The sequence below is a fragment of the Rissa tridactyla genome, chromosome 8 (assembly GCF_028500815.1).
Source record: "Rissa tridactyla isolate bRisTri1 chromosome 8, bRisTri1.patW.cur.20221130, whole genome shotgun sequence".
Classification (NCBI taxonomy): domain Eukaryota; kingdom Metazoa; phylum Chordata; class Aves; order Charadriiformes; family Laridae; genus Rissa; species Rissa tridactyla.
In genome coordinates this window covers 35,172,112-35,199,515 of record NC_071473.1, presented here as the reverse complement: position 1 = coordinate 35,199,515, position 27,404 = coordinate 35,172,112, and the positions used below count along the sequence as shown (strand labels likewise).

The window sequence follows — 27,404 nt, the reverse complement described above, 5'->3', positions numbered from 1 at the left end:
AATTCTCTCTCCCCCATTTCCATGCCGGCATTCTGCACAGTCCAGGGACAACTTTTACCCAGAGGGCAGCATGGCGTTGTTGGTTTGGGGTTTTTTTTGTTTTCTGGTTGTTTTTGTTTGTGGTTGGTTTTTGGTGTTTTTTTTTTTAAATGCTGGCCACGAGAAGGCTTACATCCACCTACAAAATCTCTTAGAAAAAGGCTGACATGTCAGCTCAGACCAGTTTATCTTTATTATTAAGGGATATGCAACAAGACGGTCTTTCTGAAGAAGAAGAAAACTGTTGAATCATTGTAATACTGCAAGACTTGAGATAAAAATGTGAGAGCTAGTAACAGACGGCTGCAGGGACAAAGTATAATTTTTGAGTAACGATAACACAAAATATACTTCTGCACCCCCAATTCTTCATTATAGACTCAAACTATAAAGGCTGAGTCACTCCTTACCCTGTGCCATGTAACACAACTTAATATCCCCACGCCTAAACTGCACCAACAGTTGTTTTTCAATGCGACTACTCATCCATAAAGGTGCCTGATAACAAAAAGCTCCCAGACCATCTCACCGAACATTACAAAGGTAGAGCATGTGAGCAGCTGTTGCTTTCTAAAAGGCAGCTTCCTCTGGCACACACTTCTGCTTAACAGGAGGAAAGCTGGACAGGCTGAGAGCCGCTTCTGGGAAGCTGTAGGATTTTCTGCTGCTGTACAATATTTGCTGCTGCCAGCCCTAAATGATGACAGGTGCTGGCGCTCCATTTTACCAAGTCCTTCTTGCTTTGACATATCAAGACAGGGAAAGGAGGGCATAAAATCCTAAAATCACTCCTGGTATTCGTTCAGGGGTAGGGAGCCAAAGCTTTCTCCTGCAGCAGCTGAACACATTTTTTTCCTTAATGTTTTTTCTCTTTAAAGAAGGCAATAACTAAGATGGCACTTGTACGTTATAAAACAAGGAATATACACTTTACAATGTGAAGGCTGTATTTAAAGAGAGGACAGCTGGAAGTCAGAATACTTGTTTGCCACCGTCTGATGCTTAGAAACAAAAGTAGTAATGTGCACATGGTGAATTTGAAGTCTGGTGGGAGACACAATTGCTAGAGGTCTGTATGAACTGAGAAACACTGACTGGGAAGACACAATAGAATAGATTGTACCTTTATAAAGTGGAGTTATAATCCAGTTTGTATGGAAAAAGAGAATGGAAGTTGTGGCCTAAACTCTACTGAGTCACAGCAGCTAACACAATACAGCCTAAGTGACATCTTTTTTTCTCAAAGAGGCTCAAGGCTCATTGAGTCTGGCAATTCAATTACCCTCTCAACCCAGAAACAACCCCTCCTCCCCTGTCCCTCTTCTACTCCTGAGCTCAGGTCCAACGGCAGAACAGCCGGAACAGCCACATTGTACACGGCCTGTAACTATCTAAAAAGCCTCAGGCTTAAGAGAACAAGAATCCCTGACCTTTTATGATTGCTATAGCAGTTTTCCAACAAAACAAACTGCATACAACAGAGCTCTTAAATACCTGAACAAAGTAATTCATTTTCAGTACACCGCTGTCTAAATACTCTATATTAATAATGAATCATGTTTAAATAAATACCTGCGTGTAATACTGCTTACTGCTTACACGGGGACGAGGACAAGGAATTTCTTGAAATTAATCTCCTCCAAACAAGTACAAGGATAACCTGCTGAAGGGAGTTCCTAAGTGACTGATGAAGAAAGATTCAGAAGCAGGAGAGGGACTTCAATAATCCTAGAAAGAGTACCCCGTTTTCCTGGATTTATTGACCTCAAATACCTGAATGTTCTATGCTTCACTTACTTATTTTGTCTAGAAGCTACCAGATATATTTATAAGCTTTTGGATTAAAAAGGAAAGTTTATTTACAAGGTGAAAACAGCAAAAAAGATTTATCATTTTGAAAAGTATTTTCAAGGACATGTAAAATATCCTTGATCATGTGAGGTAAATACTTTTATGACAATAATACAAAAATATTCAGCAAGCAAATTGCTGAATCATATCCAAATGATTATTTCAATAGAAGTTTAGAAAAATGAATAATAAAGTGAAAAATTACTTACTGGTTCCATTAAAAAGTTTCAAAATTGTAAGTCAGAAGTTCGAGTGTGGTTTTCAAAAGCACACCATTCTTGTTTTCTGTCTGGTTTAAAATCATATGGTGTAGGTACCTCCATCACCCCCGCAGCAGAATGAAAGAGGGGAGCGGACACTGCAGGAGCAGCCATGGTAGTGCGCCCTCACACAGATTCTGCCAGGGTCGTGACTTCAGGTGAATCATTTCAACTTTTAGTACCCCTCTCTCAACTTCCACCCTGTTCTATTGCTTGCTTGGCAGAAAGAAAGGAGTTTCAAAGTGCAGTAGCGTAAGAACAGTAGCACATACCTATACCTAGAAAAAAATCCTATTAATAAAGGAAACCAGAAGAATTACTGTTACTTTTTCTGAAGAACAGATTTTGTAATAATAGAAATATTTTCTAGCAAAGGCACCAGAAACAAATACAAGAGGGAAATTCAGCTTAACAGACCATAGGCATCAAGCCAAGGCTGGGTTCCCTCTATGCACTGTTCATTTCCGTGAAAAGTCGCTTGGTACATGAATTACAGGAGGCACAGCAAATGGAGGCCACAAATATGCAGGACTTCCTAGCCTTGTTTCTCAGCCCATGACTTCAGCTATTTACTAAGCATATCTGGTTGTGAGTTTTTCTCACTTCTAGCTTTTTGGGTTTGTTTTTGGGTTTTTTTGTGGTAAAACTCACATAAACACACTTGGAACTGGATTTCACAGAAGCAGCACTGATTTTAGGCTTGCAATTTCCCATCCCAACATCTTGGCTAGCAGAAACCAACTACCTGCCTTTTTAAAACTTCCTGTGTGTGAATGTTTCCTGCTGTCTATGCAATTATCAGGCATCAACATGAGGTAAAAGCAGTTACCAAAACAGTTGTATACCTTTTACAAAAAATAGTTTCAGAGTGGATACAGAAACTATAGATAGATACAGATGGGGTCCAAAAAGAAAGGCTATAAGTACATTTCAGTAATCTAAGATACATAGGTTTTTCCATAAAGAATGTTAAATCTCCTGAGAGTTGTATAGTACAATTCTTTTCTCAAGCAGAATTTCCTGATAAAACAGCATGCGATCAGGTCACCTGCTCAGGGCAAAATCAGAGTCTTAGCTAGCGTCTGCAGCTTCCAAGATGATTTAAAAGAGTTATTGTCAAACAGCCAAAACTCTATAGGGTTGATCCACCTCAGTGACCATCTGATGCTTAAATCTGGCCCTATTAAAATCTGTAAGAGTGTACCCGTTGGCTTCAGCACGGAAAAGACTTCACTTTACACCTTTCAGGCAGTTTTCTAATATAATTCCAGTATAGCTTTGCCAAAATACAACTGTCAAAGCTCTGCAGTCACCCCACCTTGATTTTCTCTGCTCTGTAATGGATTCACAGAATTCAGAATGAATCAACTGTTAAAATGATGTACGCTTTCTGCCAAGTCACAAAGAGGCATCGTTTTTCTGAGGCTATCAGTCTAAAAGACCCACCAAATTTTTTGTTCCAGGATGCTGCTGGTGTTACTACTTCTTCTGACATCTTCTCTTGCAGTCTTCAGTCCATCTTCCCTGGTTCCTTATTCCCAGCTTTTACGTGTTGATAATAAGGGCTTTTTTCTTTCCTCAACAACACATCACGCTACCCTACCCGAAGCAGTAGCATAACTATTCCTTAATAAGGAAACACCATCCTGGTAAAATACTTTCCTAAACAAACCGCAGCAAAACAATGAGATGGAGACTAGCAGTTTCATTACTGCCTTGTATCTTCTCTGTTCAGTTTACCTGCTTCACGATGCCTGGAAGAGGTAATAAGCAGCAATATACCGCATACTATACTATGGTTGCAAACAGATGCCTACATTCATGAAAATAAATGCTGCACTAACAGGGTACAGATTATATAAGAAAACTGTCTATAGGCAGATGCTGGGCATAATGCCAATTACTGTAAATCACATCAACACGTAGTTATGTTATAATTGATACATGTATCTTAATATTTCCTCTTATCCTAATGTTTCTTGTTATGGTGCAGAACCTACCAGTAGTGAAAGCAACGTGGCTGTTAACTGGCCCACGGCACTGCTGCTGTTGCCCACTTCACTCCAGCTTTACCTGTGTTGGCCCTTTCAGCTGCATCTAACAGCAAGGCACGTAAGAGCATAAAATGCGGCCAGAAAATCTTTGTAGCACCCCCAGTAGATTATGAGTCTAGTTGGGCTCATACAGACAAATAAATCACATGGCAGCTAATAATTCCACAGATGGGAAGTAAGTTTTAAAAGGTATGGGGCAATCAATATCCAGTCATCTTTAGGCTACCCCAGACAGCCTAATTAATCTTGCAATATCAACTTTGCAGTCATCTTTATTTATTTCTGACTGTTAAAAGTCATTTGTAAACCACAAATCAGAATAATGTTCTTAAGATTTCATTATGATTATAGTATAATAGCCTACTAAGAATGGAAAAGGTACAGTACCTCCAAAGAGGGATTTCAATTTATTCCTGTAGTATTTTATTAATAGTCTAAGTGAACGACTACAGTTGCATTAACCAGAGCCTCTTACTATAAACTACGAGAAAATATTCCTTGAGATGACCACCTTCATGCCAAATTTCTGCCCAAAGCAAATTTAAACTACAATTACTTCTTGAAAAGAAAAAAAATTATCTTTAATGAAAAAAAGGTTTGTAACTGTAAAACCTCAGGTAGCAGCAAAGTTAAACAATTACATTGTCATGCTCAGTTTTGTGAATATCCGTATATTTGAAAACCATCAAAACCAAAAACTTTATAGAAAAAGTGACATGAAGAAATAGATTTGCACTATCTATACAGGCACTGAACAGCAGCAAAAATAATTAAACATTAGGTGACTGTTGAACTTCAAAAGCACCTATTGTAAACACTGTTTTTTTTAACACTTTACAAAGACAAACCTTGAAATGCAATCTCGCAAACAGAACTGCAGGTAACTGTTGTTATCTGCTTCCATGTACTACTGCAAGCCTGATTTTTTTACCTTGTTTGCAATACTTGTGATGAATGACTTGATGTCCAGATTAGTTGGGCAACTCTTCTGACACGGGGCATCTGCACACTTTAAGCACCTGCAGGAATAAAAGAAAATGTGTCAAGGAGACATGGAACACAAATGCCGCTAACAGCATAAGGTTTTCAAGTTAACATGGTAGAAGATAAGCCACAAAGGAATAATACAGAGCATTTTCATAAAATTTCTATTTAAAACCTCAAAGCACTACATGATCATTATTGACTTGTATTCAACACTGATGGTTTATATTCTGTTGACTTCACTTAGTAGGGTGCAGTTACAAACATATGGACTACACATGTCTAAGTATCAGAAAACAATGTCTAATTACACAGAAGTAATTTTTTTCCTGGAATCCAAGATTGCTAAACTTCTGACCGTTTCATTTTTATAATTGAAAAACATCTGTGCTGTGAATCTGAATTTATTAACGAAGTTCTGGAAGTGTCACTGTGGATTAGATCTTGGATGTTGGACAATCAGACATACAAAAGCAACAGTATTTCCACAGAGGAAGGAATTATTTTGTACTGTATGTGCCAAAGAACAAGAATGGCTAATGAATTTTCAAGTCACTTTTCCATGAGTTTCCTGTGATATGTCTGTGACCTCTGAAAACAATTCAGTAGTCTTATGTGTACGCCCAACTGAAATCCCTAAGACCTCCTCTGGTCATCTCTAACGACAAAACCTAACCGTGTATTAAAATATACTAAAAGTAGCAAAGATTTTATGTCTGCTCTTGCATAGTCATCCATGAGGATGTACTGGTCCGGTTACTTGCACAAGTCCTGTCTAAGGATTACCTCAGGGTAATCTATGCAATTTGCAGTAAGCTAACCTAACAAAAAAGGTAAAAGACAGCTGAAGAAGTAAAATGGTTCTCTATTAAACACAAAGGTATTTGTACACACTTTTGGTTTTACATATAAATGATTATCATAGGTCAAATGCCACACTACTAATTATCTCAGAATTCATTAAGTTATTCCAGATGCTCTTTGAATATTGTTTTACTAACATACAGAATTTATGTAAATTATGGGTTTAATGATCTACGGAAAATGAAATAAAATTTGTTTTCTATGTGTTACCTGAGCACAACTACTTCTATAAATTCCACAAGTCCACTTTAATTATTGTTACTTAGTGATAGACAATAACAGCATGGAACCAGCTGGGACAGAATCTTTTCAAACACAGAAAAGCTGCAAGAGGCCTACGGACTACACGCACAAAGAAATGAAGAGCACATTAAAAGGAATGAAATGCTTGAAATACTTTGAGTGAAAAACTGGCCTGACTTTGTCAATCACACGCATTGCTTTTGTTTTCTTTTTTTTTTTTTTTTTTTTCAATTAAGGGTGGAGTAAGAGAGAAGGCAAAGCCAGTTAAGTAAAAGATTAATTAGTCTCTCATCCTCCTATTCATTATCATCTAGCTGGGTATTACAGACACCGTGGCACCAGCAAAATTTGAAAGCACATGAGGAAGCGGCTGTTTGGATTTTCTCACTGAACTAGTCATGGGGAAGAGGTCCTAGAGGAAATATTTAAAGGAAAACAGGTCTCCCAGGCTGCAAAAGCTGAAAAAACTGATAAAGCCAAATCCAGGTTGAACACCGTGGTGGGTTACCAGTTCAACTAGTGAGGATGTCAGAGGGCTCTGGCAGAGGAGCACCGGCAGGTTTAGCTGTAGCAGTTAAATCCACCGCTGCCCAGCACAACCCACTGACAGGCACATGTTATAAATGCCTTAACAAGCAAAGGCAGGCCAGTGGGGACCTCAAAGGGTTGATGTGGCCAAAGCACCGAGTCAAGAGGATGCTCTTAGCATTCCAAGCAGATTGAAAGACAGCAAAGTTTTAGTACTAGAAGCCAGAAAAAAAAAAAAAAAGGAGATTCATTCGACAAAATACACCACTATAAGAGCTCAGATGATCATTTCGCCTGCGCAGGCAGTAAGGAAATAATAGAAGTGGGAAATCACATGTTTAAAAAAGGCAAAAATTTCATTATGACTTTTTGCTCTTCTGTATCTGAGACCAAAAGAATTGCACTTAACGTAAAATACATTTTTGTGGATTATATATAGAACAATCTCATGTCAAAACTGACTAGAATGGCATCTAGCAGGATAAGCAGCATACAGATTACCCATCGTGGCTGGCAAGCATCTTTCCCAAATTATTTCTCTTTTGATTTTTGAGCTGGTTCACAAATAACAGCTGTTGAAAATGTCAGCTATTGGGGGGGCGGGTAACGCAAACTCGAATGTGAGCTTTGGGGAGGAGGGAGGGTGCCATGAATATGCCAGTCCAGACTTTCTCTTATAATAATACCATCTTCTGATTCTCTGAGCACTCTGCAGAGTAAAGTGCACCCGGCTGCCATTAATCCCACTTATCACCCTGACAGCTCAGTAATTACACTCTCGCTATAGCTAGGTACTGTAGTCCTAATAAAACATCAAGCACTGTGCAGAATGCATGCTGGTGAGGTGTTTTATTAAACTTGGGGGGTTGATCATCAAGTGACATTAGTGTTGACCTATTTTTCTATCTGACAATAAATTATCCTTTGACCATACCATAATAGATATTACAGAGTGCATTTACTGTACCAAGGAGCAAAGGCATTGCATTCTGGTGAACCAGGCAAAAAGCATAAATAAAATAGTAGAATCACCCACCAGAAAGTTATTACATAAATTGCTGCAAGTGATTGATCCTTTCAAAAATCACAGGCAAAATACCATGCTTAAGGGAATACGCTGACAATTACCATGAGCTTCAATTCCACATGCATGTCCCCATATGAAGAAGCGTTAAGTATTACTCTTATTTCCTTTTTCTGTAACTGTCCTCCCACCCTATGAAATCCCACCTTTTATTTTACAAGGTTACCCCATTACTACAGTTTTAGTTCAAAATAATGTAAACAACAAACTAGAAATTTAGATTAAATTTCTGTAATTCACCTGCTAGCTCCTACCAAATTTAAACGAAGAGCTACATGCTCATTATTAAAAAAAAAAAAAAAAAACACGGACAAAGTGAAACATCCATGTTTTTAAGTGGTCATACTATTATGGACTGTATAAAAATATTAGACAAAGCCTGACCTGTGCTAATCTCAGGGTATATATCTCCGAATTTCTTAGTAAAAATATAGGAAATACTCTTCTAACTGTGAGAAAACACCCTATTATCAGTTTTTCCCCTATTTGTTCATAGAACAGCATCTCCTTCAGAAACATACAGGCTATGTTGAATCTTAAAAGATACCATATTCACTTCATATGCATACTGATTTCCATGTAAAAGGCAACACCATAGTCTTTGTACCACTAAACCCAACTTGAGTAACTCAAGGAAAAGGAATTATATTTTCCATTTTGGAAGCACTTAGCTGTTGGTTCAACTCAGTCTCATTGTGAAATGGTAAATTAAGTTAGATATAAAACCCCTACAAATGCTATGCAAGTATAGCATATTTATATAAATATTTATGCAAATATTATCATTTGGCATAGCTTTATAAACATGCCTGTGACTATATAATGACAGAAATTCACGTTTCCCACACATCTAAGCTCAAAATTTACATCTCTTACTGAACAGTGTTAAATTATACATATGTATCCCTAGTGAACATAAAATCCTTAACTACTTATTTTAAAATGTTGCAACACTGAAGTTATTTATTGTTTAAGGTAAGCGTGCCTGTAAATCTCCTTCAGGGACAAAATAACGCATGCGCAGGATACTTATGCAGCAGTATCAGCTATCAGGTTTGCACCTATCAATTTTGTTGGTGCAAAATAAGCACCTAAAGCTGTGAATGTACACACATAAACTCACTTCATCGACCTCTAATAGCACAGGTACTAATAATAAAAAAAGAACAATGCACAAAACCCAACACCAAAAAAAACCCAAAGCACACAACACAGAAAGCAGTAGATTACAAACATGTGAAGATAATAAAAGGAAAAGGCACTTCAAAATTAGTGATTATTTTTTTCAATGTAATAGAAAAGAAAAAATGGAATAGACAAATTGAAGTTGCTCACTCCTGGAACACATACTACCTGTTGGGAAAAAAGATGCAAGAAACCATGAGGTATGTCTATACATAGAAAGGAATAGAAAGCAAATGAGAAAAAGAACGGATAAAAAAAAGTAACAAATTTCTATAGTAAATCTTTCCCTTAGGAAAAAATTATTCCAGGAACCAGTTCTCTAATCTTGCGTACAGAAGAAAAAGAGAAAAGAAAGCCACAGCAAAGACTAAATTTTCAATAGTTTTCATTGTTTAATTGTTGGAATGTTACCCAATATTTTATTTTACAGTTAAAATATCTGACCAACAGATCAGTCTCATTTCTAGGTCTAGACAAGCTTTTAACAGATTTTTGCCTCTAAACAAAGAGGGGTAATTTAGTTATATCGTTACCTAAAATTGCAGCAAACAATTGTCTGTCTAACTGGCAATAGTATTACCTGAAGGGCAATCGCATGTATGCTGAAAGGCCAGGGGTGAAACAGATAATCTGGAGTAATATTCCACAACGGGTCACTGCTGATAATCTGTCAAATTTTCATGTATCACAAAACAGGCCAAATAACCTTTATCGTGGTTACTGTTGGCAGAGGTTTTCAAGCAGATTAAATCCTAATCCATTTATGTGGGTTTCTTCAGGACACAAACATTCATTTTGAAAAAAGGCTTCCAGCTCTACTATTTGTAGAAGTTTCTAAAACTTTATCCACTAATCAGAGAAATAGCCCAGATACCCACATAACAGTTTTACACAGACGTCTTAATGATGTTCTGTATACATTTCCTGAGGCTTTGGTCAATTAATTTTAAGAGAATGGTAGAGCTCATTCCACCCAACAAACTAGAGGCCAGTTTGCACAGGAGACCCAATACTGATGTCAAGGCTCTTCTTGGTTCCAAGTCTCTTGCACCACTCTCTAAAGCCTGAGTTGGGGATGGTAACCAGTGGAATAAAGCCAGCCACATGTAAGGAAGAAATAAACCTATAATTTCCAAATAAATCTGTAATTCCCAAGTTAAATGCCCATTGCCTTTGATGACAGAAGTGAAGAGCATCATGTAAGTTTTTCTCTTGAGGTTCAATCCTTTTACCACTTATGGCTAATCTTGCAAAATTTAGCCTTTCTTCTCCCCATTTGATCTTGCTGTAATTGAACAGGGTCAAGGACAACCCTAAACAGATATGTCAGGATAAAGATCCTCTACTGCAATTGAAAGCCATGGGTGAGAACCTACTGCTGGCAGCTGTAAAAAAAGAACTGCTGCCATTATTTTCTTCATTAAAAAAAAAAAAAACCCAAACAAAAAACCAACAAAAAAACTCCCACCAAAACTAACAATCAAACAAAAAAACCTACACCTTTTTGTCCTCATTACATTTCACAATGGACAGAGGAGCAGAAAAAGATTATAAAGCAAAGGGGACATTTTGTTGGCAGCTTTAAATACCAAAACACAATAACAGTTAAAATAAGGGTTTGATGAGTACCAAAGACAAGTGACACTTAGAGGAATATTTGTTTTCATTCAAAGTCAAGAAGCACACGCAAGGCTGAGAACTCTGTTGTGTATGTGCAATGTAACAACGAAGACAAAATAATCTTAAATTAGAATCAACTATGAACACATGATTTTGGACCGTAAGAGAAACAGATAAAATCCTCAAGAAATGCCTCTGAACATAAAGGGCATCAGAAACTGTATAAAAGGCAGTGAACACAGACTGTACAAGCAAGAAGGTATCATGGTCCAGGATACATAATACTGCAAAGAGAAATGCCCAGCCCGTTGGCAATGCAAAGAAACAAAACACTCAGTATCACGTAAATTGGCAACACTGGTTCATATCTGAAGAAAGAAGGAAAGACTCCCACATCATCGCTGTTGCCTCTTCAGTCACCTGGGGGTCCCGTGAGCCTTCTGCAGACCCACAAGAAATAGGATGACTTCTCTTTCAGTAAGTTAAGATGACCAGAGGAAGTAAATTTTAAATAGAGGCACTCTACAGGACTAGAGACAGATATGACATTGCCACTGGCAGCTACAGGAGGTGTAAGAGAGGTGCTTTTTATCGCAAGGAAGAAATGCTCAGAGTTGAAAGTTAGTCTTCAGACACAAAAACCTCCTACCCTAGTGCAGAATAATGGCACTTACAGACAAGGTTATTTTCGGACACTTAAGAGGTAGTGAATCATATGGACATAGACTCCAAATCATTCCATTCATCAATGACTCATCTTTCTCTTTTCTTCTTTGGCTCTCTACACAACCATAATACTTCTTTTCTCATCTACTTCTGAATCCCCCTTGAGTGCAGGAACTCTCCTCCCCTCTTTGCATCTGGCTTGGCTGTCTTCCTGTTTTCTCTAGCCTTTTTCCCCATTCATCGGAAACTTCTCCCCTTCTCTGTCCTATAATTTTTTATCATTCTTCAGCATAACTCCATTTTAATGGATAATGTTGATAACAAAAAAAGCATGCCCCAATGTCGGACATCAGGTATTTATGACAGCGATGTAGGAGAGTTTGCACCAGTCCCTTTTCAATCCACCTACTGAGTTCTTGCCATCTACCGTCCAGCCCTTCAGAACCCCCATTTCTGGGAGGTTCCTGCAATAAAACCGTCCTTGCTGAGCAAACATGTCTTCAGCATACTCAGGACCACGCTAGCCCAGTCTGTGATCAGACATATGCGAATAGTGGCTACCAGAAGAAAAGCAGATTGGCGGGATTTCCTCTTAAACCCTGCTGAATGGTGGGAATGCAGCCTGGCAGAGCTCTGCAGTCAGCTCAGAGGTACTGCTCTGAGCACCGTCCCATGGCGAGAAGCCTGATCCAAGTCAGTTCATGGGAAATTATATTCTGCCTGCACTTCAATTCCTCCTGTCATTTTATTGGGACACAGAATTTTTCATTTACCATACTGCAATATAGCATCAAAGATTGCTGCCTTCACTTCACTTTATATAGCTTGTATATCATTACTTTAATCGTATTTCTCCAATTTATAATGTCACAAAGTAAAACTCCTACATAAATTAGAGTTGATTAAAAATAGAAAAAGCAGTGCGTCTTACAGGGTATTGTAGCACAAAGCATGTATATCAGCACATGACAAGTAAGAAAAGCTGTAGCATCCTTTCCATATATTGGAAATTAAAACATTATATATATATATAATGCAAATCTTTTCAACCATCTTATGCTTTCTCATAGACTCAATCTGTGAACAAGAAAATCAAACAAATGGTTCACATGTAGTAACTATGTTATATGCAGCTCATACCAAATCAATATTATTACTAAAAATATATTTATTTTAACATCTCCCGCACTAGAATCTATATGGAGCTTTCACTAGCTCCTTGACTCCCACGCAGACTACCTCTTCTTTGAAGTTTTACCAGAGCAATTTATTTACAACATCTTTAAATGTATGCTTTGTTGTTATAATCTATTTGTTATATATTGCTGCACAACATTCAGAGTTCTTTAACTTCCAAAACAAAGTTATTACAATGTCTCACAAAAAACTACTGCCGTGGTGCAGTAATATAATGCTCTCAGATTGTATAAAGGCATGAAGTCCAGTGAGTGTCAAAACCTATTTATTTTTCCTTCTTAGTGGTAGATCTTAAATGGGATATGTCAACCATACAGTTCCTGACAAGTATCTGCAGACTCACGTACCACACAGTTCTCTTACATCAAACCCATCTAAACGCTTTTACCTGCAGCAATTATTCCACCTCGGCCTCTCTAACTTGAAACACAAAATGAACCTCCAATTCTTCATTTGAATCTTATTCTTTTCCATTTCTTGCATTCATTTCCAAGTGACAAAGGTTTCTTTACAGTTTATCAGTATACTATGTTTTGGAAGGGGCTATTAAAAATAATAATCACTCCATCCAGGACCATGGTACATCAGATGCTGCTTCGATTCCCATTTTTGACACTACTGGTGTCACTAGGTTTACATCAGGTAACAGAGTCAGAGTGCAAGTCAGACTTTAGCTCTAGGTAACACAGAGACAGCAGCTATGAGTCCCAGCAAAATCAACCTATTTTCCATCAACAGGAATTTGAGGTTATTCTCAAGCAGCAGTCACCAGTTTGGGCGCTGTCCGTCACAGAAAACTATCATGGGAAACAGCACCTGATGTGCTCGGGAGACTCCTGGTCTTCTCCTCATCTTTTCAGTTATTTCTCGTCCTTTATATTGTGGCACCTCCCTAATGAGGTCCTGTTATTGATATTCTGTCCCAGACTAGGGCAGTATCACTGTACCTCTTCAAAAAGGTCGTATTTAAATTGCTACATTTTTGCAATTCCCATGAACGACAAGCTAGATATCGGTTTCAATTAGCTTTAAAAATTCAATACATTGATTTGTCCACTGTCTTTAAAAGATGACAAATGGTCTTGGGATTTGGGTTTGATTTATAAAAAATAATGTCTCTTACTTTTGCATATCTCTTTCTAAGCTTTTTTTAAAAAATCCTCTATGGAAGACTCAGCTTTCTTAGCTTGTTGGGAACATTTCCATGCTCGGGTTAAGAAGTTTCAAACAATCCTGAAAGAGCTCTGTACAAAGCTACGGAGTTTACATAGTCTTATATAATACACTGAATGTTACCAGATGTGTTTAAACTGAAAAGCCAACAAATGAGGTGCTTGAATTTCTATTTTGAAATATTGTATTAGAATTAGAACTTAAGTTTAGGTACTGCAGTAGCCCTCACATCTTACATCTATTCCATGGCCTAATTGCTCCCAACACGTGCTTGGCTAAGAAGTTACCATAGCACTCTGAAAAAAGATTTTGTAAACTCCTTCCAGCAGGATTTAGTACATAACTGGCCTAAAGGTTGTTGCTTTGTACAATGAAAGAAAAGGTATTTGTGAATCTGGGTCTTCAAATTTAGTTACTTAAAATTAATGAAAGAGAATATAAAGTTGAACTTAGCAATGAAAAGAAGTACGGGATACATATTCAGAAAAAATATTACTTGAGTTTAATGTTCAGCTTTATGTTTATACCCACACAACTGGGCAAACACATGAATGCTTTGGGAAAACCAGGTGCCGCAACTATTAAAGTCTGTACAAAGAATCTGAGGGCCACCTTTACCTGTACATGAGAAACTCATTCCCTAATCTGGATAAATACCCGTTTTTCATACTTCATTCTTACAGAAAGAAAAAAAAAAAAAATCAAACCTGCACCTTCTGAGTAAAGGTTATATTGGGTAGACTATTTCCTCCCAATTCACGTCAGAACTGAAAGAAGTCTTTTTTTTAATTTCAAATGCAAAAATATTAAATATTCTAGATTTACAGCAATATTCATTCTAAGCATTGTTCCCGTTTTCTATTTCATATTAAGCATTATGAAATTTCTGTGTTTTCAAAAATATTAATCAACATTCAAAATTCATTGAACTGACCTAGAAAACCTAAGCATAGTTAAAGTTTTATTGCTGTCAACAACATATTTTTATTTAAACCTTAGAGGTTTTAGAGCTACAAAAAAAAGTAATTAAAAGTCAATTTGCCACTTCTCTGGAAACACTGATTACATTTCACACTACATACTAATTAATATTGTCTCAACACCATCGGAACACAATATAATTTGTCGCTTATTATGACAAACTTGACGGTATCCCATATTATTCCAGTAGTGCAAAAGATGCACAAGAAACACACTCGTCGATAAGACTTTCAACTATCTATTTAGAACTCAGACCGTGCTCTTTCAAGTCCTTGAAAGCAGCACTTTATCTGCCAAACCATCCACTTGTGGCTCAGCCACATCTAGCCTTATGGAGTTTTTTAAACGGGTACATTTATGTTCACCACAATAGTGATCCCTTTCACATAGGAGACAGCTGTTACATGATGTTCAATATCCTTTTAATCCTCTATAGACCTTAGACAGAAGGGTTGGCAGAACTGACAGCTTTTATTATAGCTTGCCCTGTACACAATAATCTTCTTTCACCTGGACTGTTCTCCCAGAAGCGTTACAGACTTTTTGACTTATATCAAGGATTATTTCTAGTCTTTTTAGGAGAGAAGAAATTATTTTTATGTAGCATAATTCTTATCCTGTGTAAATTACCTTTTCAAAATATGAAACATCTGTTGCCTGTTTATCTTAATGCCAATGAAACTCCTTTGGGCTCGCTTCAGGAAAAATACGCTTTACAAGTTCAGTCACAGACATTTTTTCTCCCCAAATGCTTTCATCATCTACGCACATCTTACAATTGACATTCTATACAATACATCGTTAATAACAGGAGCCCACTTCTACCATTTATTTGTACTGGAAACATTTAATACATTTAATAATAACTTACATAACCAATCTATGATAAAGCATAAAGTAACTAAAATGCATGAAGTGAAAAGTCAAGAAAATGTTCTCAGTTAAAAATTACAAACCCAGAAGAAACTGGTTTTCTCACTACAGCACCAGAGAGACTATCGATCAGACCAATAGTGCTAATGCTCATCTGTCTTGCAATTTAGGCACGCCAGCAATTCCACCACAATTAACGCAAGAGTGATTTAAACAAAGAACCTTTGTGCAGTAGTCATCTTGGGAAAGGCAGTAACAGCAGAATAAGCTAATATTTCCCTTATTTTTTGGATCTGAGCTCCAGAGAATTCTCTGGCTCTCTCTGTACCAACATCCTGCCATTTGCCCAGAGCTGATCTAGAATCCGGGTGTGCGAGACAGGCTTCACTGCTCACAATGCATTCCCACCACTTCCCAACCCATGGTGCTACTGGCAAAGGGACGGGCTGTGGGGGAAAGGGAGGAAAGAGAGTAAAACACCACGGAGGTTTGTGCAGGCTTTGCCGCTGGTGTCACCTGAACATTTGAACCTACACTGAGCATATTCCAGAAGCAGACAAAAGCACAAACTACCCCACTGAAGTCTGCATTCAAAATAAGTGTTTCAAAAGTTTCAGGTTTCCCTTGTTTTCAGACTTGTAGAAAAAAACCCAACATTTTTGGCTGCTACTACAGTTTAGAACTCCAGAGAAAACTAAGAGGTCAGCCACATTTCCACTGTGAACCTGATAAAGATGCTTCTTCCCACGCAGGAGATAAGCTACTGACACCTGTCGACCATCTTTTTCCAAATTTTAAAACTTGTAGCGAGAGTATCATTGGTAAAGCTCAGTCCTGCCAGATGGTGAACACTCTAGTTCATTATCAGACTGCTTAACTGTGCTTTATTTTAATATATGTAGTTCCCCGTGGGGTTCAGTGAGACCATTCATTTGCTTATAATAAAAGCCCTTACGCGATTTGTTAAACCAACCTAATGCAAGTCTTCCAGAAATAAGTCCCCAGCACGCAGACTAGTAGGAACACCTCCAGGGTCCTCACCATTTTCCTCACCTTAAAATTGACGCAGCTACATATTTGAGAACCATGTGCCACTCCTCACGTCTTTTCCCTGAGAGGATCTACTGGTGTGGAAACTGCAAGAACTCAGCAGAGAAATCTAAGATTTAATATTTTCTCTAGAAATTGCATGTGTACAGTGACTGTCTTCCATCTTCTTTTGCAAATAAAGAGGTTTGTCTAAGACACTTTAATAAGCGACACTGTCACTTGTTAATATGCTCAGCCATCAAGACCCAGAAACAAGGAAATATGCTTGCTATTTTGGTTCTAATTTTCTAAACTGCATATCATTTATACATTTTTTTAGCCATACAAAAATAATATATCCCTGTTTATAATATATAAACATCTTAAAAAAAAAAAAAGGTGGCATTTTCTTGTATGTTTTGCTGCTTAGCAGAATTATTTGGCTTTGCTTTTCTACCTTGAATTTATTCAAAAAGTGAAGATTCCAAACCAGTGTCGCCTCAGCAAATGAAAAGAGCTTTATGACACAATAACAGAAATCATATAGGCAAACTACAGAGGTCAGCACAGAGCAAAGAGAAACCCTCTACAAATTACACTAATACTCAATGTTGCATTCTTAACATCCTGAGTTTATATAAGTAACATTTCAATAGTAGATAGTTGAAAATTCAGTCTTATTTGTTTACTAGAAGTAAATACACTAACTCATTAAGACTGAATGATTGGTAGGTATGTGCTATATCTAGATTTCGCTATAACCACCTTCCGTGTGAAGAATTTTACAACATTCACAGTATGATGATGTAAATTAATGACATAGCCAAAAGTCATTCTCCAGACTATTGACATTTACATGAGACCAATACATAATTTAAATACAAAAGGATTTCTTTTTCTTTTTTTTTTTTTTTTTAACCAAAACTTATGGAGAGTAGAGGTAATATGCAGGCTCACTTTCAATCAATCAATCTGAGCAGTCACCAAATAAATTTATGAACCTGACGCCCTCTTGATGGCAAGGCTGGTTCACAGAAGCACCGCACTGCATACTTCTGCCTTATCACAGTTTCATTCATCCAGAGTAGAAAAACTCCTACATGCACACTTCTTAATTGGGGATATAAGACAGCTGTTCAACATTTAAAGTCTCTCCAACCAGGAACACTCTAAAGTTACATGGACAGAAGGCTGGACTAGATGACCTAACAGGTTTACATTATCTTTGCAATTTCTGCTAGTAAGTTGAATAATGGCCTTTAAAAATGGCGAATTTATGTTTTCCTATCTATCTGCCGTTGAGGTTCCCCACAGAGATAAGCAAACTTTAAAGAATTTAAGAGTTCATATATCTCTCAAGTTATTTAGGATTACAGGAGTGACACAAGTATTCGTTTTCCTGACAAATTAAATCCCTATTTTTAGCACCTTACCAGTCACTCCAAAATTAGGGTAAATAAAAGGACTCTAGTTAAAATAACAGTACCCAAAAGATGTAAAATATGTGAGTATTATATACAAGGATTTTCAAATGCAACCACTTGAACATGTTTTTAAAAGGGGTTGATTTCTGAACACTATAGCATGGCCTTTTAGGTGGATGTATGTTGGCAAAGAAAACTCCATTTACTCGCTAAGCATAGATAAGGCACTGGCCTGCTAATGTCATGAAGGCTTGGGTGGCAACTAGACCACAATCGGTTCACCTGTGTTTGCAAAAATACGACAAACATCTGTTGCTAAAAGGAACGCACAAACAATCTTGCATTTTAGGTTTTACCTTTACAAACAAAGTAGGAAGAATTTTCTCATCCTTTTAAGAAGATTATATAAAAGATAAAGAATTTGTCACATTTCCTCCCATGCTGAAGCTAATGGCATAAGAATGAATACATTTTCTGGGATGGCTCAGCAGTTAAGTGCTGTCTAGAAAATACTAAAAGAAATGTGGTTTTTTTTTCAGAGAAACGCAGCTTAGAGAAATTTTAGGATGAATAAAAGAATGATTAATCTGTTGATTCACCATGGTTTGATAGATCACTTGTTCTTGAATATGTGGCCTTGTACATCTCTGTACATGCTCAAATTGTTAGACCTACACCAAATATAGCAATCCCAGGACTGTAAATGTAGCATAACTGAAAAAGCATACTTTTCCCATTTCCCAAAGGCACTGCATTTTCAAAAACCTGCTGGAAGGATTTAAATATTCACTTTTGGTAGATAGTGTCTCTTGCTACAAATGAGCAGATGTCTGCCTTTTGGCAATTCTTTCTTATGCAATTATTTGAAAACAATTACAGAAAAATGTTAAAATTGATATATATAAAAAGTAATCCACAAAGAAGCAAATACTACATTCCTCAGACAAGTCACAGAGACACATTTCAGAAAGCATAGGAATCAGTACAAAGTGCTTCTTCTCTTCCAGTCTCCATAAGTACCTCCTCTCTCTAGACAAAAATACACATGGTACACATTAGCAACTTCCCAATTTTTCCTGCATCCCAGGGTTAGGCACTGTGATTTTTGTGTTGCTCTTTTCTAACCCAGAAGCCTTGGGGTTTGATGAATACATCTGAGAACTTCCAACAGCTTCATGCCTCAGGATTTATAGGATACTATGATACAGCCTACAATATCAACACAATCACAAGTACAGCTTCCTTACCAGTGTCTCTGTTCCTTAACAGCGAGGACAGCTAATTGTTTTCTATATATGAATGCCAAAAGCATTCAGATCCCTGCAGACTAAGACAGCTCTTGTTAAAGCTCTTCGCAGTAAAAATCCTGAAGGTCTCTAGCCATGGCCTTTTTATCACTGCACAACCACCACTCTCCCTGTCCTGAGCACTACTGTTGCTAAAAGCCTTCAATGCTCCCATGGATCTCAGCTCTCACCACGAATGAAGCCCACAGGAGAACCTCCTTGATGGTTACTACTGTCAGCCTGCTCCACTCATGTATCCCTGGCTCCAGGAAGCCAACAGGCAAGCCTAGCTATTGCTCCTCCCCTCCTTGGCCAGAATCTGATCACAGCGGGATATATTCCAATGTAGGTTTACTGTAGACTGATAAGAGCTTTGATTGTGAATGACGCTGCTGCTTTATCAGATGCCTTTCTCAGTCAGGACTTGCCTCATTAGCAATTTTAAAAGAAGTTAGCTTGCCTGCATGAAGGCATCTTAATAATGGCTTCCAAATTTTAAGCATCAGAAGGAAAGATACTTTGTTTTAGAATCCCACTCCAGCCCCATTTCAGGTATATTCAAGGGCTGTATTTTCTGTGAGAGGCTTGATGGTGTTAAACATTGTTCAGTCAACAAAGGTACCTAAAGGTACTAGAAACTACACAGGTTTCATCTTTAGTCTATGAGTTCTGACTAAAGTTATGGAGTTCAACAAAGAATTTCAATACAAATTCAAACCAACACTTGTGTACTAGTTGTGCCGCTGATATGTGTTCAACTACGTACCACGAGGCAGTGGAACAGAAGACGACAAATGCAAGTAAAGGATGTTTAGTCACTTGTAATTCAGTCAATACAATTTGATTTTTCCTTTGCAAGCCTAGAATAGCAGAAGGATAGAGTTATTCACTCTTTAATTTCCCATTTCACTATAGGCTTGAAATGTACTAGACACATCATGACTAGAAACACATTCTTGGAAATAGCCTCAACTCATTATTTTCTACACTCTGAAGCAATTTTTTGCATAATCAGAAGATGGGATATTTTGCCAATCATGAGAGGTTTGTCTTTCTGCATTAGACAGAATGAAGAACGGTAAAAGCTCTCTGTCTTTTCTTTTTCCCTTCATTTCCTTATCCATGACTTGCCTCTTCAGCCCCTTTGAAGACGAGGAGCTTTTCAGAGAGACAGGAGTTTGACAGCTTTTGACAGTTTATTTTCTCAAAGAAAAAAATAAAAAAATCAATTCCCTAAATGCCAAAAAAAAACCCAAAATCAATGTAATTAAGAGCAGAATTCCTGACAGTATTTTTGAAAGATCTGTCCACAAATCCATTTTGGTGCTTTGCACGTGCTGAAATCCAGCAACCTAAATTCTTCTAATTTGTGTTTATAAAACGCGATCACGCAAAACTCTGACCAAAGTTTCAAACAAAAGTAATAGAAATATGCACAATGTATTATATAAGGCTTTACAAATCTCCCATTTTTCAACAAAGAGGAAGGAGTGACACTGCTCTGGGAAAGTGCTCCACTGATAGCACAGCATGATCTTTGCTAAAATATACTTGAGTATGTTGTCTAGCATGGTGCAAGATAATGTACTAGCATAAACAGTTAACACTGAACCACAAATGTCAAAACAGATTAAATACATTATGCGATACATTATTCTTTTTTTTATTGTGCTTGTTCACTTGCTAATTTGAACAATTCTGTAATTCATAAAAGGGTTTCCCTACCATCAGTGCAAATTATTAATTTTCTGGCACATAATTAAAAATATGCTTTAAATTTATACTTTACATTGCATGTTTGTCACCCTTGCGAAGACAAAAAATATTACGTCGTCAAATGAAATTCTAGGGTGACTATTTTGAACCTGAAAATAGCTCTACACAACCTCCTGACACATTTCTCAACATCAGCCTCGTAAGTATACTATACTATCACCAGCATTTTTCTGCTTAGCATGAAAATATAAAGCTATTTTTTCTGAATACCTCCTAATAGCACTAGCTATTCATATATCTTAAACTGAAGTCATTCCTTCACTGGATGAATCCTATTACTGCCACACCAGTAACATTATACCTGTCCTAATCCTTCTCTAACACACACTTTTTCCATAGTATAAGCCTAAATCACTCTGTAGAGATAAATCACAAATAGAGGCAGGTTCCATCGAAAAATTTAAACATCATGTTTTGGTTTTAGAGTCAGACAAATAATCATTCGACTATAGTTCACAGTACTGCTTTGCAAGAGAGACAGTAATGGTTCACCATCATTTTTGGAGGGATAAGGGTTATTGTTAATGCATCTATCTCATCACTACCAGAGTTCACAATACAAACATTACAAATAATAATAAATAGTTCAAATAATTTTCATGTTCCAACAGAACAAACAAATCAGACTTATTTTTAGATGTTGTGATTTAATGTTCCCTTTCTATCTATTAAGACAAAAAACTCACGAGTGCCAGCATTTTCCACATTCTCAGAATATACGTAAGGTAAGGCGTGGAACCAAACCACCTCAACCAAAAGAGTTACAGAAAGAGTTCAGTCGGCATCCACAAATTATGTGTGACAAATGCCCTCAAATATTCCACCTTTTTACATAGTCAGTTCATGATGGCTTATGCTAGTATCTATTAAATATTTTATTAATTTACCATAAATATAAAGTATGACATTACCACCTCATTCTTGGAGAAATAAGAGATTAAATTACAGATACACCAGGGTGGGGGGGAAGATAAGCAACGGAAAACGTGCATTAAGAAAAAGGGAGAGAAAAAGATAAAACAACAGTAGCAAGCATTAACTAACACAGACACTCACTAGGACCAATTTCTCAAGCCAAATCTATCCCAAGAGCCCAAATGTTTCAGAATGCTATGGACACTAATTCCAGGACCAACATTTACAGCTCAGAGACCCACAGCTCTATTGTAAATATACTAATGCTAATTCTCTGATTTTTCAAAAGTGCTACATTTCCACATTTTCCCTTTAAAAGAAAACAGGTCCTTGAGTCATATTCCAAAATGCAAATGTTTAATTTCACATTATTTTTTATGAAAGTGCACACTGTATTGTATGAAATCTTCATATTGGTACATCTTTGGTCACTTGACAAACGTATTTCTGCAATATTGTTATAACACAGCTGGTCTGAATTTTTGTGTCCAGTTACAGATTGCTATTCCTTTAACAGAGACCAGCAGCATTTCTTTTGTAGGCTCAGAACCCAGCCTTATTACCATAGCTTTAAAATGAATGGCACGTCTTTTGCCTCACTAACCAACAGACTAAAGCACTAGATGATACCTGAACCAAGTATCATCCCTGGCTGTGGCACCAGTTCTGTAACCATTTGTTGACTCCACAGATTTGACTGGTCCATTCAAGCCCACTCCGCTTTGACCAGGAGGACTGATGAAAAAACTACCTGCTTTAGTCAACACTTTTCTGAGTAGAGCATTGAACTAATGTCCCTTCCAATCTCAGTGAGTCCATAATTCTACAAGAGTTACCTAAACTGTGTACTCAAAGATAATTTTTCCCTACCTGGCCTCACTAGGGCTTATTATCACAGATCCAAAGCTATCCTAACCACCGCTTCACGCTGTGCTAACCAGAATCAACTCTGACCTCAGACAAGGCAAGTTCACACCTGTACCACAGACTGTGTTTATCTCCCTACATTTACCTAAGCAGGCATCATCAACAGAGCACCTAAGCATCTCTCACTCTTGGTTTGTACTTCAAAGCTATAAGGCAAAGAAATATTATTTCAGTTTTGACAATGAAGGACTAAGGCACAGAACATTTTAGCAGCCTTTAGCATCCTACAGCACAGAAACCACTTGCATACATGCCTCCAAGGCAATAGCAGAACCACTGAGTTACCGCTCATTCTTTGGTGCTCCACTGGAACATCAAGTTAGATACTGTTGTCTTACACAATCTAACAAAAGCTTTCTGATTTTTTTTATTTAAAAGCCACCATGATCAAGCGCAGAACTCTCAAACTGCTGCTGCAAGCAAACAAAATCATGGTCCCAAGGAAGTCAATGAGAAGTCAGTCTCTAACTTCATTGTACCCTAAAGTGAAATTACAGCAACATTTTTGCTACTTTGACTCATGCTTGTTCTGGGGCGTGAAGGCAACTCAAGAGTTACCTGAACTTTAGACTGAGTTATTGATCATCAGGAAGACTGTTGAGTGTCAAGATGAAGAATCCTTGTCACAGGCATTATTATGACAGTAAAAAAGAAAAGTTTCATTTTTAGACTGATGTTGCAGTTGGAGTCTACTGATTAGACATTTTTTAAGAAAAAATAAAGTGTAAACAGAACCAATAAACTTAGGAGTCATTATAATTCAGAGTTCCTTGATGACATTTTTAAAAACTGTTTTGAGAAAAGAATAATGCTTTAATAAATAACATCAAGTTACATCAATTTTTGTTTTTCATATCATACACTTGTGAATGAACCTTGACTAGAGCACCAAGGTAATTGTATGGATTTTAACACCTGCTTGAGAAAAAAATGCATACGGTTATTAAAAAACAAACTATAGTTTTGCATGTCAAAAGAAACACTTTCTTTCTAGTATAAAATCCCATAGTACCGAATATACCATTTTTCAGGTTCTGCTAGATATAGATGTAGTCTCAACAGTAAGTACAGGCATTATGCCAGGTAATAAAATATTTTTTCTATTTAGAGTGACAGAGGTGTAACTTGTGAGACATATCAAGTCTCTAAATATGGCATTTTTTTTATAGCTCAGACAAGTCTTATGACCACCAGTGTTACAATTCTCTGATAATTTTTGAAGATATGCCAAATTACTGTTAGTATTAAAATAATTTCAAATTTAGTACTTTTCATTTTCAGAAAACTAAGTAGTCTTATTTGCATGGTTCTTTAGACAAAGAAAGAAGCAGAACATATGTTTGAAACTACTGGTAATGAGGAAAGACTGGATATCTGTACGCTGTTCATAACATTCAGTTCGCTTGACGTTCTCCACTGCATCCAACTACAGCAATAATCATTGCTATAAACAGTATGCTCTCACACGAATGAGAAATCCTACAGATTAATTTTTAAAGTGTATTTCCCTTAATGATTCACGTATCAATTTGATCTCTTGGATCTAAATAACAAAATAACAATCATACAAGGAGAATCTAGTAGGTTCTGTGTTTGTTTCATAAAGGAAATAAGGTGTAATTTATCATGTATACATACAGCATCATAACATTAAATAATCATTTTATTTTACATCTAAGTTTTGGGTTAAAAAAAAAGATACGTGAAGGCTAATGAATTTAACAGACTACATTCAAAACACACTGAACAAAACATAGCGATTTGTACACTGTGATTACCACATGGAAAACATAATTTAACCCACTCAAATATGTTACCAAACGTATCAGAAAGAGTATTAGCGTGAAGCTCTCTTCTTTTTCAGTTAAACAGGAATCCAAACAGAATATTCACACATATTTCTTACACAGTAACACAAAGACATTCTTTTCCAGTTGTATGCAACATTTTGAAGACATGTTCTGCATAGCAGACTCTCACTTCTTGTCTGAATTTAACATTAGGTAACTTTCTTACTTGTTTCATAACACCTTATTGCAACTTACTACACTATCTTTGGTATTCACTACACACTGTAATAAAAGAAGATCCCTCAAGTTGATAAAATACAGTATGTCTGAAGACAGCAAGCATTTGCACATTTGTTTACAATAGAATGCACAAATCAAATGTTTTATTTGTATTGGGGCTGGCACAAATCACTTGCTAACAAAAGCATTAGTGCTATCCGGAGGCTGCACTCTGCAAAAAAACAACTTTGAAAAGAAACTATCCTGAAGGAAACCTCCACCTTCACCTGTCATATAAAGCATCCATCTGTCTGATGCACACTTACAGAATGAAAGCGAAATTGAAGTGTGACCGTGATATCTAATAATTCTATTGAATAACTCTGAAGGTATTCAATAAAAGGGGAGTTTGTGAGAAGGAAACAAAACCCTTCTATGTAATCAGACTTCAAAAATCTTTCAAAATACTTTATTTCAGTAAATTCAAAATATAGCATTCTCTAAATTAAACCATCTGTGGTATAAAGAGAGGCTCAGGGACGATAGACCTCAGAGTTCCCATGTTTTCAGCCAGCATTCTAATAAACAGACCTTCCTGACAGAGCCCACACTGCCAAAGAGCAACTGGAAAGCAGTATACTCCAGAGAAGAACCCCTTATGTCCCTTACCATCAGCCCCTTCTGAAAGCTGCCTCTAAGTGCTACAGACAATTCAAAAATATCCAGCCTATGGACAGTGAGCAAGGTGAGCGGCAGCTTTTGTAACCTGCTGCACCAAGTTAGCCGCAAAGTCTGTGTTTTAATGAAATTCTGTACTAAGAGAGAATTTGAAAGGACAATTCCTACCACGAAGCACATTCAGACAAGGGTAACTGATGGAAATATTTGACAACGCTTTAAGGAAAAGTCCTCAAAACACATCCAAACCATTAAGAATGATGGCAAAGGAATATTTAGGGCATTATCTGAATATACATGATAACTTCATGAAAAAGTCTCCAAGAATGTCCCCGTGAGGAGCAGTGTGAGGCTTCTACAGTTGTGAAACTTCAAATTACAAGACATTATATGGAGTATGTTACATATTAATATAAATGACAGCCACCCTCAGCAAATTGGCAGACGACACCAAGCTGAGTGGTGTGGTTGACAAGCCTGAGGGACAGGATGCCACCCAGAGGCACCTGGACAAGCTCAGAAGTGGGCCCATGTGAACCTCATAAGGTTCAACAAGGGCAAGTGCAGGGTCCTGCACCTGGGTTGGGGCAACCCCCGTTATCCATACAGGCTGGAGGATGCAGGGATTGAGAGCAGCCATGCTGAGAAGGACCTGGGGCTACGGGTGGACGAAAAGCTGGACATGAGTCAACAATGTGCACTTGCAGCCCAGAAAGCCAACTGTATCCTGGGCTGCATCAAAACAAGCATGGCCAGCAGGTTGAGGGAGGTGATTTTGCCCCTCTACTCTACTCTGGGGACACCCTACCTGTGGAGTACTGTATCCAGCTGAGGAGCCCTCAGCACAGGAGAGACATGGACCTGTTGGAGTGGGTCCAGAGGAGGGCCACAAGAATGATCAGAGGGCTGGAATACCTATCCTATGAGGACAGGCTGAGAGAGTTGGGGTTATTCAGCCTGGAGAAGAGAAGGGTCCAGGGAGACCTTACTGCAGCCTTTCAGTACTTAAAGGGGGTCTACTGGGAAGGTGGGGAAAAACTTTTTAGCAGGGCCTATTGCAATAGGACAATGGGTAACGGTTTTAAACTAAAAGAAGGAAGATTTAGACTAGATATAAGGAAGACATTTTTTACAATGAGGGTGGTGAGACACTGGAACAGGTTACCCAGAGATGCAGTAGATGCCCCATCCCTCAAAACATTCAGGGCCGGGTTGAATGGGGCTTTGAGCAACCTGATCTGGTTGATGATGTCCCTGCTCATTGCAGGGAGGTTGGACTAGATGACCTTTAAAAGTCCCTTCCAACTCAAACTATTCTATGATTCTATAATACAAAAATACATCGTGAAGTAAAGGCAGAATTTTCTCTGCAAGCGTTTGAAATACTGCAGTATTCATGAATACCAACAAAGCACACATGCTATAATAATACATAATATTCAGAACAGATGATGATGTAAGGAAAAATTAATTTTCAATACATTCAGCGGTATCTTTAAAATACCGGTCTTTGGCTGTTTTCTTTTCTCTTTGTTCCATTAACAATATGTAGCTTAGTCACCATAAGACACATTCTGTGCTGTCTATAAGGGCCTACTTTTACTGAAGAAAATGCATGTGGAAATGAATCAGCTCAGGAGCATCCTTACATTTTTGAGTATTTTAATTGCAATGCTCTAGGGCTCAGAAGTGAAACAGTGTTTCAAGGGCTCATTCCAGTTTCGAGTTCTTTCACATGATGCTGTATGATCTAGAAAA

At 37.5% G+C, this 27,404-nt stretch overlaps 1 protein-coding gene across 4 annotated transcripts in view; it reads right to left on the bottom strand.

The window, feature by feature from the left end:
• The window catches only part of DPYD (dihydropyrimidine dehydrogenase), a 365,455-nt gene that overhangs the window by 260,778 nt on the left and 77,273 nt on the right, over positions 1–27,404 (bottom strand). For all 4 annotated transcript variants that reach the window (XM_054212158.1, XM_054212159.1, XM_054212157.1 and 1 more), the window contains one exon: positions 5,136–5,223. In XM_054212158.1, coding sequence (XP_054068133.1) covers positions 5,136–5,223 — 88 coding nt within the window. The remainder of the gene's footprint in view (positions 1–5,135; positions 5,224–27,404) is intronic.